Source organism: Vipera ursinii, assembly GCF_947247035.1.
Source record: "Vipera ursinii genome assembly, chromosome: 2".
Classification (NCBI taxonomy): Eukaryota; Metazoa; Chordata; class Lepidosauria; order Squamata; family Viperidae; genus Vipera; species Vipera ursinii.
The window spans coordinates 109,576,984-109,593,710 of record NC_139513.1 but is presented as its reverse complement, the minus strand read 5'-3'; the positions used below and the strand labels follow the sequence as shown (position 1 = coordinate 109,593,710).

Sequence of the window (16,727 nt, the reverse complement as noted above, 5' to 3'; positions counted from 1 at the left end):
ATTTGTTCAAACAGAAATTGGCAGACATGCCATATCTTTCTGTGGAAAAAGTAAGTACACTCTTGGCTGTAATACTTATAACACCCTCTTTGGCAGAAACAACTTCAAGTGAGGGTTTTGTTATAATTTTCTCACAGTCTCTGATATTGTTTAGGATGAATTTTTTTCATTCCTCCGTGAAAAATGTTTTCAGTTGTACAGTGTTGGAGGGGTTCTTGCATGCACAGCCTGGTTCAAATCACTCCACAACCTTTTCATGGCATTTAAATCTGGGCTTTGATTTGGCCGTTCCAGGTCTCTGTTCATTTTTTTCAGCCATTCCTCGATGGATTTACTGGCATTTAAGAGTTATTGTGATTGACGGTTCACTTTTGCTTGAGCTCCAATCTTCTGAGAGATGTTATCACATTATCTTCATCCACCCTCTTCTACAATGAAGAATTAATAGTGGATGCAGTGATGGTGAGCTGCTCAGACTCTGATCCAACAAAGTAGCACCAAACCATAACATTTTCACCACCATGCTTTAGAGGTGGTATCGGGTTCTTCTGCTGAAATGCTGCTTTCTTTGGTTTTCACCAAGCATGTCTTTTGGAACTGTGACCAAATAACCCTATCTTTGCCTCGTCTATCCAGCATACATTGTCCCAGAATCCTTGCCTTTGTTCAAATGTTCATAAGTAAACTTTAATTTTGCCCTGATGTTCTTTCTGGACAGTAAAGGTTTTTTCCTGGTTCGCCTGTACAGAGATCTAATTTGTGCACCTTCGTTCTTATGGCAGATCTTTGCACTTTGGGTCACATGGTGAAATTCTGGAGTTCTTAGCAACTTCCTTGAGCATCTGACTTTCTGCTCTTGGGATGAACCTGCTGGAACCACCTGGCCCGGGCAAGTTGGCAGTTGTTGGAAATCCTGTCCTCTTGTAGATGATCTTCCAAATAGTGGAGTGATTGATATCCAATTGTTTGGTGACCTTTTAAAATCCCTTCCCAGACTCACAGACATCTCTAAACTTCTTTCTAAAAGTCTTAGAGAGCTCTTCTGATCTAGACCTAGTTGTCCTTCGAGATCATCTCTAATGATGTTCTAATCGTTTGCCCCTAATTTGATGCATCTGATTCATATTTGAGCACTATAGGGTGATAGCTATAAGGACGTACGTACTTTTTCCACATGCAAAATTTTCATTTATGTTTTTTAAAAAAATAATGTCAAAATTAACATCAAATACTTATATGTTAAAATATGTGAAAAAATGTGTTAAAAATGTCAAAGGAGTATACTTACTTTTTCACTATTGTTTGTGTGATAGTTTCAGTTTGATACCAACAAACCTGCTGTATAAAAAAAGAGGTTAATATAAGGTTCAGAATCACATACATGCTTGTGTTCTCAGATACTTATGCTTGTGTACTGTCAATCCTCTTTATAAAGTAAGAAACACTTCAGTTTAAGTAGAAATGATGAATATTATAGAAATATTTCCATAGTATAAAGACTGCTTTCGTTTTTTTCAGAAGCATTAAGTTTGACGTTTTCTGCCATTAAACTAAATTGTGATCATTAGTGGTTTTAACCCAGACTGATAAAAAAAGAGAAGGAATGCTGTTAATAGACATGAAATAAATCATTCTTACTGCAGGAAGGAAAAACAAGTTTTATGACTTATAGACTTAAGAAAGTTTTTGAAATATAAATGATTTAAAGTATTGTAGAAATACAGTATCACTGAAATAATAGAAAATAAATTATTAATAATAACAACAAGAATAATATAATACAGTATCACTTTTTTCACTAATAGCTGTGTATGATGACTTTAACAAAGACATTTGAAGAACGTCTGCTTTACACAACCATATTTTAATTTCCTGTTCTATATTCAAATTTTATAAAGATTTTGATTAACATGGTTTGGATACAGATGGCTTCCATGAGTGGAAAATGTCTTCTAGACATGAAAGGAAATGAAACCTACTTGAGGGTCTGCTGGAGGAAAATGAATTGAATTAATTTTCTCCAAACTGGAACAAACTAGTCTTGTCATAGGACAAGATAAGCTCAGAAGAAAAAATGTTTTATCCCACTCTACCTTAAGATCAGGGTCCTGTAAGGGAAACAGTGGAACTCTAGATTGAATCCTATGTAACTGCGTAGGCCAAAACCCAAAAGGTTTACTAAAAAGAATTTGCTGACTTTTTAAATCTTAAAATATTTGTAATTTTCCATGTCAACTTGTGTATATTTTGTATTTAATCATCAGAATTACTTATACATTTTATGTGGGGGTTTTTTTCTTTCAGATGGCAGCCGAACATTTCAAGAAGGCTAGTTTTCATATTGCTAAAAGTGTCCTAAATAGCAAGCACATTGTGAAAATGCTAGAAAAATACCTTAAGGTAAGAAAGCAGGATATTTGCTGCTCAGTCCAGCTTCTGTCAGAGCAGTGGAGCAGAAACTCCAGTTTGGTCTTGACTGAGCATTTCATTAGTTATTGAGTATGCCGCATGTAACTTTCATATAAAATGAAGAAACAATACTATTTGTCCAGTTATACATAGTGTGAGCCTAGAAAGAGTGTTTATCTCAAAGGAATTCACTTTTTTTCAGATATATTGGATATTATTCTATTGATTAGCAGAAAGTGTATAAGAAGTCTTTAGCTGTTTTTAAGTGGTGATAAAGAAATTAAAATTAAATCTGATGAGAACAGTATAGTAAAACCGCTGAATGGAAACTTAGTGCCCCAAATCAGCACTGCTTGAAATATTTTTGTTTGTGGATAAAGCACTGGGTTTCTTGCTTAAGGCAAGGAATGATCTTTCTTGAATAAAATAGCTCTGCTTTGATCTCCCAGCATTCCAAAATCAAAGCATTTATTTCCCTGTATTCTTCCCAAAGATCCTGTATGGAAATAATTGACCTCGGTTTAGCCAATCTCAACTGTTAGACACTGATAAATCAGGTGACAAAAAATACTTGCATATGGCTGTATAGGCCAGATTAGCATTTTGCCTTGCTAAGAATTGAAAAGAGAGTACAGTCTCCAAAGCAGGAGTGTGATAAACCCATGATGGAAAGAAAGAGTGCATGCCTAGATGGGCACTTGCATGTCACGTGAAAACCTCTGGTGACAAGGGTTTTCTTATGTAGCATACATAGTCATAGGTAATTGATGACTTCCACTTCTGAGAGGAAAGATTGCAATCGTCTGACCAAGTGAAGATGAAAAGCAAGTTTGGCTGCTACTATGTCCTGGGAATCCAGGAGCAATCCAAGATTCAACAGGACCCTCTTTTGGGAAACATGAATCATGGGGTCTTGTGTGTCTGCACCCTGGCAACACTTTGGTCTTACTCAGACTGACCACCTGCCAATTTACTAGTTCCTGCTAGGCAAGCACTGGCAAAATCGAGACATTGCTCTCTGGGTCCATTGAAAGAGACTTTGAGCTGAGAACATCAGCCTCTTGTTGGTACTGATGGCCCATAATATTGAGGCTGTCTTCCCTTAGCGGCCTCTCATACATGTTGAACAAGAGGGGTGACAAAATAAAACCCTGCGGTAGCTCACATGAAAGAGCCCTGGGGCAGATGAGTAGTTGCCCAGTGCCACCCTCTGGGATCTCTCGGAGGAAAAAAATGGAACCACTCAAGCGCAACTCCGTCTACCCCTGCTAGGGTCCGCAGGTGCCTCAGCAACACCTCATGATCACCAGTATCAAAGGCTGCCGACAGGTCTAACAGAATCAGCATGGACACCTGACCTTTGTCCATCAGCAGGAGGAGATCTTCGACCCACCCAGCACTGTCTCCGTACCATACCCAGGTGCAAAACCAAGCTGAAAGGGGTGAAAGAAATCTAAGGATTCCAGGTAATGCCAGAGATGCCCCATCAAAACACTTCTCATCACCTTCCCCAAGAAAGGAAGGATGAAGGCAGGGTGAGATTGTTGACATCAAGAGATGAGTCTTGAATACTAACCTAATGCTTCCTGTCCTAAAGGATGATGGCACCTTGCCCTTCCTGAGGAAGCCTGTGACAGTCTCCACCAGTCTGGGACTCTGAATCCCTCTACCCATTTTCTTTAATAGCGATTAATGGACAAATCCAAATTGCAGGGGAGAGCCTAATGCTCTTTAAAAAGTCCAGAACATCAATAAATAAGGCCACTTGGCTGATTTTTCAGTCAAAGAAGATGACGCTGCTTATGTTACCCATGCATGAATCTTCTTTCATGGAAGCAGTCAGGTCCGAATTTGATCCTGCTGGATCATAGAACAGATTCTTAATTTCTGGATGCAGAAATCATTACTATTATTATTCAGCCCAGTTTTGTGGGTGGGATTCATTGGATACAGAGAGGCACAGGACTCTTCACTTACTTCCCCCATGAATATAGGAGTTCAGAAATTGTTGCTTCTATGTGATCAGGTAATTGGCTAGATTCTGCCCTTAACCGGCTGCTGCTATTTGTTGTACACAGAGAAGAGTTACAAGGATGGGGAGTAGGGAACATAGTGATTTAGGATAGTATCACGGTATGGGTAGGCATATCATTAATGTATGCCTGATGCTTTCATATGGTATTTTCTTTATTAAAGAACCAAAATCCTCTAGAGCTAAACAAAGCTCTGTTCCTGTGGTAGACAGTGCCAAAATCTGACCTCAATCTGAATAAAATTAGCATGGCTTCTATGTGTACAATTCCCAGTACACTTGTCACATAGTGTTGTTAGACACAGAAAGTAATCTACTTAATAATACCACTGAAATCTGTAAGTATCCATTATTAATTATAGCTCTGAGTCAATGTTGGACTTTGCTAATAGGATCTGAAAGAGCTGACATGTTGACTGTTGAATAAAATTGGCCATTTCTTAAAGATTGGAGTTTCTGCCCCTAATTTGTATGCTCTAAAAGTAATTTGAGAGATAAATAATCTTCAGAGGTCACAAGTACTGTATTTTACCTAATATTTACTCCATTTACCTATTGTATAAAATTGCTCTCATAAATCCATAGTGAACTTACGGAGTCCATACTTCCTACTGGAAGTCAGAGACTTAGCCAGTCTCAGGAAGTTTAGTGGCCAAAAAACATATGTAAAAAAAACTTGAATAAAATATAGAAACAATTTCTTGGGTAATTTGAGACAGAAGGAGGAGTCCTTCTGCACTGAAATAGATGCTCACTTTTCAGACATTCAGTTTTCAACTTATGTGTTCTAGGTCTGAGAGTCTCTTAAGCCAAGGTCAGATGATTAAAGACTGATAACATTCTACTTCCTCCCTTCATCAGGGTGACGATCCGTTTACAGATGAAAGTATTGACCAAGAGGTTGAAGAGTCTGAAGTTTTGGAAGGTGCTGAAGGCGAAAAGGAAAGCGCCAGTATAGAGAAAAGGGAGAATACTGGGGAGGCCATGGAAACCAGTGAAGTCAGTGAATCTAGTAAAGCAGAAGAGGATGAAGCACCTTGCTCGGCTCCAGGTTTTACAAAAGGTGAATCTGAAGTGAAGGAAGAACAGGCAGAAGAGAGACCGGGTGTATCAGAAACAGCAGAAGTACCTCCTCAAGGAAATCTCGATGAGAAAGCTGGAGAAGTCCAAGTGGAAAAACAGCAGTTTGTGGAGATAGGGAAGGAAAACAACCCTGAAATAGTAAGAGCTGAGAGCAGCAGCGTTGAGGAGGATCCTGTGGGGGTAACAAATCCAGAGCTGTCTCAGGAATGACCCAAGTTGAATTGATGGTGTGGAGGTGTTTTTCCTGCTTGGCTGTATAATCTTTTCAGTACTCCCTCTTCATAATCTTTTGATGTATATTCCTGAATTGTTGCTAACTTTGTTTTTGTCTGAAGCAAAGGATTCATCTTTCTGTCTGGGAAACACTCTTGTGCTGTATCGTGAAGAAGTAATTGGCAAGCTGGTCAGGTTACTTAGCTGTAACCCGCACTTAGAACAAATAGAAATAAATAAGTCGTGTTGATATTGAGATCCTTTTGGCTTTCTCTTTCCGATGCAGAAAGAAAATATAGCTTCATTTTTTGAAAACAGAATTAAACCTTCTTATTAGGGAGGGAGTGGATGTTAAATGTCTTTTTTTTCCCCTATAAAATTGATTATTCATTTAATTTTCTGGAAGAAAGAACTTGCTGCCATAACGGCTGTTAATGTCATTTATCCAGTTTGCAGTATTGCATGAAAAATAGCATCTGTAATTATATGCAAAATGTTAAGCACAAACCTACTGTGTATCACACTTGAGTTGTCGTTTATGCTGTGCATTATTTCAGAAATTATATGGGGAATGATAAGCTGGTGCTTCATTATGTTGGTAGAGAAGCATACACGAAGAGTAATACTATAGCAAGACTGCATTCTCATTTCCCTCTTTTCTCTCAAAATCTGTCAGAGAGGTATTATTCAGAGTAGATTGCCAAAAACTGCTCCAGGCCAGGAATAATGAAGCAATACCAAGAGCAGCAAAACATAAATTGTTATGATTGATGCTTGTAGCATAACATTTTAAAGTAGAATGAACACTTCTTTTGTTGAATTAGCAATTAAATAAACTTCCAACATGGAAAATTACTGTCTGGTGTTAGTTTAACTGGCTCCAAAACAGGTACTGAAAACATAATTTGCTCGAGCTAAAAGACCTGTATTGATTATTGTAGTTCAGGGTGCAGACATCTGATAGTGTATAAAAAGCTGGATAAATATTAATTCCAGATCAAAATTTTGATTCAATTATATACAATAATAACAATTTCAATTTTTCATGAGGGAAAAACAGAGACAAAAATATTCTCTAACAATATTCTTTTGTTTTTTTCTGCACATAAATGATTTTAATTGCATAACTATGTTCACAAATTATTGACTATCTAAATCATATGTTTTAAATGATTTCTAAGCATTTTTCTTCTGTCAGTAGTTGTGTATTCAAAATGGGCAGAAGAATCCTTATATTCTATCCAGTTGCTATGAGAAAATGTAGATGTTCCTGAGATCATATTATAAAGCTCCACAAAAGTGACCTATTTTGAAGTTTTATTTATTTTATTTATTACATTTATATGCTGCCTAGGTCCCTGATTAGACAACCCTGGACAGCTTACAAATCAAAAGATAAATAGAAAAGGAATTAAAAATTTAAAACTATGCATAAAACAAGAACCAAGGATGGCATGGGAATGAGGTCTTACCTAGTTTTTGAATGTGTCACTATTTTAGTAAATGTATTGGTTTCCATTCACAACAGCTTGTAAAGCAGACTATGGCTTCCATCAACATTTGTTAGTAAGATCATTCAGAACTGTTGATAGCTGGAATTAAAATACCTACTGTTGGCCATGAACATTTTTTTTTTGCATTTCATGAGTGCTTCATTTCCAAGGACCTAGTCATCACATTGCACTAAGTGATTTGTTTATCAATCTGTATTGAATAAACCACAATGGTAGGGCTCTACAGTATACACATGGCTGATATGCTATAACTTCAAGTACTTAGCGGAATATGTGTGGGCAGAAATTTCCAAATTTGTGTATAATTTCTAGCTGGGGGAGTCCATGCCCATTTTCTGCAAGCAAAACAGTCACGTGTCTGTTTAATGAATAACAAACTGCTAATTACATAAGTTTTTTTAATTATCAATTTACTTCAGATGCATGCATAATAGTCAGAATTTGGAAAGACATTGGAGGTATATTACAGTGCCTTGCCCAAGACAAGAATCCTCATACTATCCCAGTTAAAATGGCTTTGCAAACTTTGCTTCAAAAACTGCCATGATGACGTGAAATGTACGATTCCAAAAGGCAGGCTGTTCCATTCTTTAATGTTGATTTCAGGAAATTCCTTCTAATTTCAAGTGTAACTCTTCCTTTGTAAAGTTTTCACCTGTTCTGTTCTTACCTTGTGAGGTATGGGTAATACACCCATATCCTTTTCCCTATGACAGCACTAAGTATTGGAGCATTGCTGTTGTGTCTTCCTATAGTCAAAGAGGGCTGAAACATTCTAAGTTCTGGGAAACTAATATTTGGAAGTAGAAACATCTCCCCGATTCACTGAGGTAAAAAAAGGACAGGAGGGATAATACAATCACCTATGCAAGAGTTTGATATTATTTATCTCAATAAAGTATAGGAAATCCTCAGCTTGCAACCATTTTTGACTACTGTTCAAGGTTAGGATGGCACTGAGTGAATGGTACTTAACAATGGATCCTTGTAGTTGCAGTCATTGCAGCATCCTCACAATTGCATGATCACAATTTCCAACTTTCTGTATTGGTTCCCCACAAGTGAAGTCAATGGGGAAGCCAGCAGGAAGTCAGAAGCTGCAGTCAAGTGAGGTCTTTGGTCAACAACCCATATGGTCCTCACTTAATGACCTTAAGACTAACTCCAATCTTAGAACTGCTCTTGCTAAATGACATTGCACTTTATGACATTGCTTAGCGATGGAAGCTCCAGTTCCAATTGCCATAATCACCTGACATCTACCTGTATACTTATGTTTTCCTGTGGAGTTCACCCTTTGGTCTGATCTACTAATGGAGGGAACACTCTTCATACCTTTTTAGGTTTAACATACCCAGTTTTTTAATTCTTTCACCATCTTCACACTACTCTTTCCGGCTCAGCATTTTCTAGTATTAGGGTGTTAAGAATTGGGAACAGTATTCCAGGTGTGATCTCATCAGTCAGCATAGAAAACTAGCTTCCAGGGATCTCATACATATGTTGATTCTGATAGACATTATAGTACCTCTGTCAAATATTACTGATTCATACTTAACCTGTGGTGTACTAGGACATCTCAATATTTTCTGTGTTGTAGCTTGCATCCAGTTTTTCCTACCTAACTTCACAGCCCTACATTTCTTACCAATTAATTGTGTTTTGTTAGAAGGGTCCAGTGTTCAAGACTATCAAAATCTGAAGTGTTAGCAATACACTCCAACATTGTATTATATGCAAATTTTCTGAGCGCAGTTTTATCTCTTTTTACTCCCTTTATGAAAATACTGAAAACTACTTGGCCCAGGACAGAATCCTTATGAAAAAACTCCCTCTACTGATGGAATTTGGAAAATTGTATGCTCTACCTATCATTTTCTATGAGAATGGAACTTTCCTTCAATATTCTGTTTGGCATAACAACTGATAAATTTCCATTTTATATCTGAAACAATGTTCTAATGTCATCACAGTTCTGAAAAAGTTGCATGTATATTGCTTAATATAGGTGTTTTTCTGTTCATTATTGTTTCCAGAGATATAGACTCGGTATAAAGAAATTCCTCACAATAAATGATTTTTATCAAGATCTGCAAACTTTCATTTAATACAGAAGTAGTGAGTAAATTAGGGTGTATAATATGATTATTCCATATATTTTGAGCTACAGTTTGAATCAACTGACTGCTCATAGTCATGTGCTACTGAAAACTATACACCACAAACCCACAGATTTGTTACTATACTGGTTAGGTAACATTTTCTTCCGATATGTTTGTAAAGAAGGAAGCAGAACTATTGGAGAAAAAGATAAGAATAGCTAAGAGTCACAGTGGAAAACTTTTGGAGATTTTCTATCGGAGAAGGCTTTGACAAATGTATTGATTATTTGGTTTTAATTGTTAATTTGTGACATTGGTGTTAATTTATGACATTTGCCTTAATTCTGTAGGTCTGCTGATACAAATTAATCACAGAACTGTGGAATTGAAAGAGCTAAGGATCAACTTAGATATTGGGGAAAATGTTAGTGTTTAGACTCAACTTTGCCCTAGTGGTTTTTTTTATAGCATGACAGAACCATCTTGTGTACTTGCAACCTGAAAAGTTTTCAAATTCTGCTGAGTTAAATATTGTAATAGAGACTTTGGGCCAGCATTTGGGGATGTATAATTTATTCCTCTGTTTCAGTTAGCAAATGTACCTCCATTTCCCAAAATGGATGTGCTATAGCCACACATTTTCAAAAATGGAGTTGAGGTTAAATGTATAGATGTAGCACATGTATGTCTGCTTTCTTGCAGACAACTGTCATCTACACAAGAAAACCAACCAGTCAGTTAGTTCTTTATTGTGGTCCTTGACCAGAATTCTGCAAATTTACAGAGTAAACTGCTTCTTTTAAATTAAAAAAATTGATTCTCCCTGATTTAATAGTAATGAATAGGAAAGGCATAGTTGAGGAAATCAAAGGAAACAAAACAGCATAATCGAACATTTGGGCTTCAAAAGTAAATGTTAATAAACTCAGGGTAATTTAGGGACTATAAACCTAACTTCTAAAGAGAAATTGAAAGTTGTGCATGCTTAGTTTTGAGGATCTTAGGAGTTTGTCTTTCTAATCCCACCAGCTGCAAGGTTCCTGGCCCGTTTTCTTGAATGAATCTCCAAACCTGCATTTGTAAGAGCTGTTTTCTGCTTGGGGCAGAGAGGCTTGGGATGTGTGATTTCTACCTACGATTTTCTCTTATTCCTTTGGGGAAATATAATATTCTGCCTTTTTTAAAATATCCCCCAAATATTTCCTTCTCTAGGAGAAGGGTGCTGACTTCCTACAATTTAGTGACTGGTCAACGTTAAAATGACAGAGAAAAGTGAGTTACGACCGATTTTCATATTTTAAGACCATTGCAGCATTCCCATAGTCATGTGATCAAAATTCAGATGCTTGGGAGCTGATTCATATTTATGACGGTTGCAGTGTCCCAGGGTCATGTGATCACCATTTGCCACCTGCATTTGCAAAGTAAATGAGCCAAATCTACTTAACAACCCAGTCACTAACAACTGCAGTGATTCATTTAACAACTGTGACCAGGTCGTAAAATGAGGCAAAATTCACATAACAAATGTCTCACTTTGCAACAGAAATGTTGGGCTCAATTGTGGTCGTAAGCCGAGGACTACCTGTACTGGGTATCAAGGCATGCTTACGAACTGGCACTGTGAGTGATTCATGGTAGCCCTAGCCGGCCGCCACTTCCCCCTTCTACGGAGAGGAGAAGGATGCAGGCCGTTTCGCAACCCTCCAAATTCCACTTAATCTAAACTGTCAAGGAGAAAGCAGGCGTCATTTTTCATTGCTTGCCCGGTTTGCAAAGCTTCCGTTCCAAGGCGGCTGCTCGTCATTTGCGCCAGAACCTCGGAGGCTGGGAGGTAAGTGCGCCTGGATGGTTAAAGTCCTTGGCACGAACAAGGACGCTCCTTTCGCTCCGCCGGTCGGTCTGCATGCTGAGGATTGAGCGAGGGCACCTTTTATTACACGGATGTTCTTTTCTCTTAAGGAACTGAAGCAAGAGGAGGGTTTGGGAGACCAAGCTTCGGTCTGTGGAGAAAGGGGTAATAATAATAATAATAATAATAATAATAATAATAATAATAAGAAGAAGAAGAAGAAGAAGAAGAAGAAGAAGAAGAAGAAGAAGAAGAAGAAGAAGAAGAAGAAGAAGAAGAAGTAGTAGTAGTTGGAAGGGACCTTGGAGGTCATCTAGTCCAACCCCCTGCTCAGGCAGGTCAGGAGAGAGACTTGCAAGCAATCACTGTAGGGGGCCCCAAAGATGCTTTTTTCACGAGGCAACTGGACTTTGTTTTTCCTTTCAAGACGTTTCGCTTCTCATTCAAGAAGCTGAAGAGGAGAGCTGAAGAAGCTTCTGGGATGAGAAGCGAAACGTCTTCAAAGGAAAAACAAGAAAATCCAGTTGCCTGGTGAAAAAAGCATAACCTGGATGACTGAGAATCTCCCTAGATCAGGGGTAGGCAACCGTGGCTCTTTTATGACTCATGGACTTCAACTTCCAGAATTCCTGAGCCAGCTATGCTGGCTCAGGAATTCTGGGAGTTGAAGTCCATGAGTCATAAAAGAGCCACGGTTGCTTACCCCTGCCCTAGATACTCTAAGCAGGGGCGTTGCTTCCTCAGATTCAGAGCAGTTTTCCGGCAAAATCAGTACATTTGCACGGCGGGAAGGCTTTCTGACAGAAAGGCTTGTTTGGTCTGTAAGTGCACCAGCGACGCGCTTCCGTGTCTTATATACTCGGTCGGATCTTCAGAGGTGGAGAGCAAAAAAATGAAAATATCACTAGAGGGCAGCAGAGAGATTAAAAACAAAATAAAAAAATCCCGCGAACCCATCTAGTGGTCGTCCTGATTTTTTTTTTTTTGCAGGTCGGATCTAGGAGCCCGGCTTTGGGGGAAAGTGATTGGTGTACATTCAAAGTGACAATAAAGTTATCATCATCATCATCATCATCATCATCATCACGGAGAACTCAGCCTGAGGAAGCAAAAAAAAAAAAAAAGGCTCGGAACCAGCAGAGACTTCATAAAGAGTAACGCCGTGTATAAAACTCTTCAGACCAAAAGCGGCGGCACGTGAATTCGGACCTTGATCTGATTTCTGTGCTCACCGATGGACCGATCTGGAACGCTGCATCTTGGCAAAGCGGGAGAGGAACTTTGATCTTCCGGCTTGTTGAGGCTGGTTTCGTTGCTGGAGAGAAAGCTTAAGAGGGGAGGGGGGGGAACCGCTCGTGACTGCGACATTATTGAAGGAAAGGCAGTGCCTTTAGCAACAGAGATCTTTTAAAGACGGAGGCACCGTCAACTCTCCATCCCGCTCGCTCGCGAGTCCCGTCGCAGAAACGAAAGCAATCTCACTTCTGGCCAGTCGCAGGACTGACTGTTCGATTCGAGAGGCGTGTCCGAAGACAGAGAATTCGAAGTCCTCTGTTTTACGCGAGGCGGGGCTTGCTACGTGATGACGTCACGCGCTGCGCGGTGAGGTCAGCGTAGTGCCGCCGTTGCTGGTCCCGCTGCCCGTCGCTCGGTCTGCTTTAGTCGTTTTTTTTTCTTGTGGTACTCGACCTTCCGGGCGGAGCGTGGAGCCTTGTCTGCGGCCGGGGCTATACGGTATTTGCTCGGCTAAGAAGTTCGGTGGGCAACGCAGCCTGCTCCGGCTTATCGTTTGGTATCAGGTAAGAGCTGGGCCGGGCCGGGAGAGGCTGCGGAGGTTGGTATTCTCCTTGGGTAATTACGTTGCCTTGCCGGCGTAACCCGCATTGCGTAATGTGACCGTTGCGTCAGGCGGATTACGTATTTTGCGCCGGGGCCTATTGCGCAAAAGTCTTTTGAATCTGCGCCGTTTGGTGATGGAGCTTTTCCTAGGGTTTTTCTGAGAGCGAAAGGAGCGTTTTTCTCTGTTGGTCTTTACGTATATTTCGTAGTTACCGGACAAATTGTATTCGGGGCGATTGCCTGGTAGTCGATTTGGTCTTTTGCACGGTTACGCGGATTGCGGTAGGTGCTGAGGAGGGTTTGGAGAGGATGCGGAGTTTGCGTAAGCGCGTCGTCGTTTTTCCCTGTAGGATACGCGATTATCGTAAGCGCGTCCGTGTCCTCAGCACGTATCCCGCTAGGAACTCGGGCATCCGTTTCCAGAGCGCTTCCCGCCTTGGCCGGCTGTCCGGATGGCTGCGCCCTGGGGTAGATCTCTGTCCGTGCGTCGAAAGAGAGGAGACTCTCCCCGCCGGGGAGTCCGGTCTAGTGCGCGGGTGGCGCAGTGAGGGAGCCTGGGCGGGGCGGGTGCTGATGATACTTCCTGCCGCCGCCATTTTGTCGTCGAGCAGGAGGGGGAAGCGGCGGTGGTGGTGGTAGCGGCTGCGGCCCGGGCCTGGAAGGCAGCCGGCTGGTAGGCAGCGAGAGTTGGTGAGGGGGACGGGAAGGCTGGCTGGCTGGCTCTGGAAGGAGCGCCTCTCGGCCGCTCCGCCTTTCGCGCCGTGCCCGCCTGCTGAAGGCGGCGGTTCCCGTAGGCCCGGCCTGGCGCTGCTCCTCTCCTAGCGCCGCCCCCACCTGGCATTTCAGGAGAGGTCGGCTTGTGCCTGCCTTGGCTCGCCGAGACTCAACTGAGAGCGGACGCTTGGCCGGCTGTTTCCGTAGCTGGAACTGGTCCTTTCTTGGCTCCCAGCCTTTCTCTTGTTTTGTAACCTGATCGGGAAAGGCGCGGCGCCGCATCCCTGACTTAGCCAGGCCGCGCTTGGCCTCCGTGTCGAGATGGCAGCTTGTGACCAGATGGTACGCGCTGCCGGCCCTTGACCCCTTAACGGCTCGTTTTAAAACTCAGCTGCCTGCCTTGTGATTTCCCTAAACTTTCTCTTCCCCTTCACACGTTCTCTACACGTTTCCAATTCTCTCTTTCCCCGTTCTTTTCCTAGGCAGTCAAATAAAACGCTTAGCGTGAGGCAAAAAAAGTTCTGTGTGGTCTCAAATATAAGGATTACGATCCAGGTATTTATTTAGAAAAAGCAGAAGAAGCTGTGCGTCTTGTTACTTAACTAATCTGAAAGATACCTTTCCTACTAGGTCTTTTAAAAAAAAGAAAACTTCGATGAATGAAATCTGAGGTTCTAATATGCTGTCTCACTTTCGAAAGCAGTTTCAAAATGTAAAATATGCCCATTTTAACAAGTCAGGGGATAACTCACTAATTCTTGAATGGTTATCTAGATAGTTAAAAGTAATTTTAGCATATTATTGGATTTTGTAAAGTGCACGATGCTTAATGTGCAATGGCACAATCAATTAGCTCCTGTTTTTGTTTAATTTTAGAGGTATGTTGCAGTTTTAGGTGGCTAATAAAATTTACAATATCAAATATTTTGTTTGGTATTATTAATCAGCCTCTCAACCTAAACTGATAGGTTGGTTTGGGGTAAACAGTCGTCTTGTAAATAACAAGAAAATAGAACTTGGAAATCCTGGTCAATTATCAAAGTGGTTTAGTCATCATTATATGTATTTTTATATTACAATCACTCAGTCTTTCACTGGTTATAGATATACTTATATTTACCTAACCAGGTATCTCCCTGACTGTGCAGTTGCCTTGTATAAAAGTAGTTTATTTACTTTTTTCATCTTGATTCTTAATACAGTATATATGTAAGAACCTGTTTGCAACTTACTTAGAAGGCTTATAAATGGACAATCAGTTTATGTCATGATTTCAGGAATTTTGTTTGGTCCAAAGAGCTGGTATATGATAGTTTGGAAATTTAATTCAGATAGGTTCTTGAAGTAAATATTTCTGCAAAAGAAAGTACTTTGTATTTCTCCTTTCTCAATTCCATCACCCCAGCAGAGATAGTAAATGAATCTTACTCAAATTAGCTTGCTGTCATGAATACTATCTAATAGATTGTGTGCTATATTAAAGGTGAACAATTGTAGATTACTGAAAAAGAAGCTGCTACTTGAAAGGAAATACTCTATTTTGATTTTTAAAATAATTCCATTATCAAGTGTTTAGATAGTCCAATTGTACATAATTGCAAATATGAAGTATAGAAATTGTCACCAGAACCTTTTAGGATTGGTAGAATTATTGTTACAATTACAATTTAGCTTATTCTGCATAAAAATTTCCATTTTCACTGCAGATTTATCTGCAACATAGCTACCCCTTCTCTAGGATTTCAGCAAATCATTTTCTGGACACAGAAAAGTCACAAAGCTGTGACTGTATTGATCATGTAGGCCAGGGGTGTCAAACTCAATTTCATTGAGGGCCGCATCAGCATTGCGGTTGCCCTCAGGGGCCGGGTGGGTGTGGCCTGGGTGGGCATGGCCTACTGGGTGGGCATGGCTAAAGTGCATATGGCCTACTGGGTGGGCATGGCCAGGTCTACATTGTTCTCATCAAGGGTGCCTATGGGGGCCTGGGCAGGAGTGGGACAGATCTGAGGGTCTCTGGCAGAAGGAGGGTCTCTGGGCCAGGGCCAAGGCAGTGGGGGCCGTTCCCTCACTGTTTCCAGGATGGCTTTGCGGGCCGCATGAAACCACTTCACGGGCCGGATCTGGCCCCCGGGCCTTGTGTTTGACATGTCTGATGTAGGCAAAACTGATTTGTGGGGAGACAATTCTGCCTTTCATTTGCTTTGAGTGTAGTTTAAAATTTGTATTACGTTTTTGAAAAGTATGCTAAATAAACTTAATGGCTTTTACACATCACAGTATGTGAGACTGCACTTCCATATATGAAATATATCAATATATTTGGTGTCAGTGGAGCATTCTTTTCCTCAAATGAATAATCAGATCTGAACATTCACCTTTGTGGAAAACTCAGCCCTAAGTGTTTATCATTATAATGTAAACTGCTTAGCATTAAGTAGTCAATATTCACAAATATATCTGATGTTTATATGAATTATATTCTGATGGAGGCGGGCCCTCCATGTATTATAGATTGCAGTTCTTAAAATATATTGCCATGGTAGATGGCAACAGATGACAGTTAAAATCCAGCCTGGCAGATAACTCATCCAAATTCAGGTGCTTAGCAACAGATAGTTCTTGCAGAAATTGAGATTACAATTTCTGTTAAAGAAAACTGTTGTTAAATGAGTCTTGCTTGTTCCTACAACTTTTTCCCATGGTTGTTAAATGAATTACTGCAGTTGTAAAGGGAATTCAGTTTTCCCCATCAACAGAAACAAGCTTAGAAGGTCAGAAATGATGATCATATGACCATGGAGTGCTGCAATTGTTGTAAATACATGCTGGTTGCTAAGCATTTCAATTTTGATCACATGTCCATGGGGAGGCTCTAATGATAGTAAGCAAGGACTGGTGGTAAGTCATTTTTACAGTGTCATTGTAACTTTGAACATGTGCTAAATACATGGTTATAAGTTGAGGAT

At 40.3% G+C, this 16,727-nt stretch overlaps 2 protein-coding genes across 4 annotated transcripts in view; both read left to right on the top strand.

Annotated features, from left to right (window-relative positions):
- Positions 1-7,361, top strand: part of AKAP8 (A-kinase anchoring protein 8) — a 38,863-nt gene extending 31,502 nt beyond the window's left edge. The window contains exons 12-14 of one of the 2 annotated variants that reach the window (XR_014491361.1): positions 2,305-2,400; positions 3,682-3,875; positions 5,303-5,533. Coding sequence is in view for 1 of the 2 variants with exons in the window: in XM_083353906.1 (XP_083210032.1) it covers positions 2,305-2,400; positions 5,303-5,734 (528 nt within the window). In the remaining variant the exon portion in view is untranslated. Of the gene's footprint in view, positions 1-2,304; positions 2,401-3,681; positions 3,876-5,302 lie in introns of both variants that reach the window. The other variant, XM_083353906.1, reaches the window with a different exon arrangement.
- Positions 7,362-12,829: 5,468 nt separating this feature from the next.
- BRD4 (bromodomain containing 4) overlaps positions 12,830-16,727 on the top strand; it is a 93,154-nt gene continuing 89,256 nt past the window's right edge. The window contains exon 1 of one of the 2 annotated variants that reach the window (XM_083357064.1): positions 12,830-13,004. The gene's annotated coding sequence lies outside the window, so the exon portion shown is untranslated. Of the gene's footprint in view, positions 13,005-13,702; positions 13,718-16,727 lie in introns of those variants that run through there. The other variant, XM_083357065.1, reaches the window with a different exon arrangement.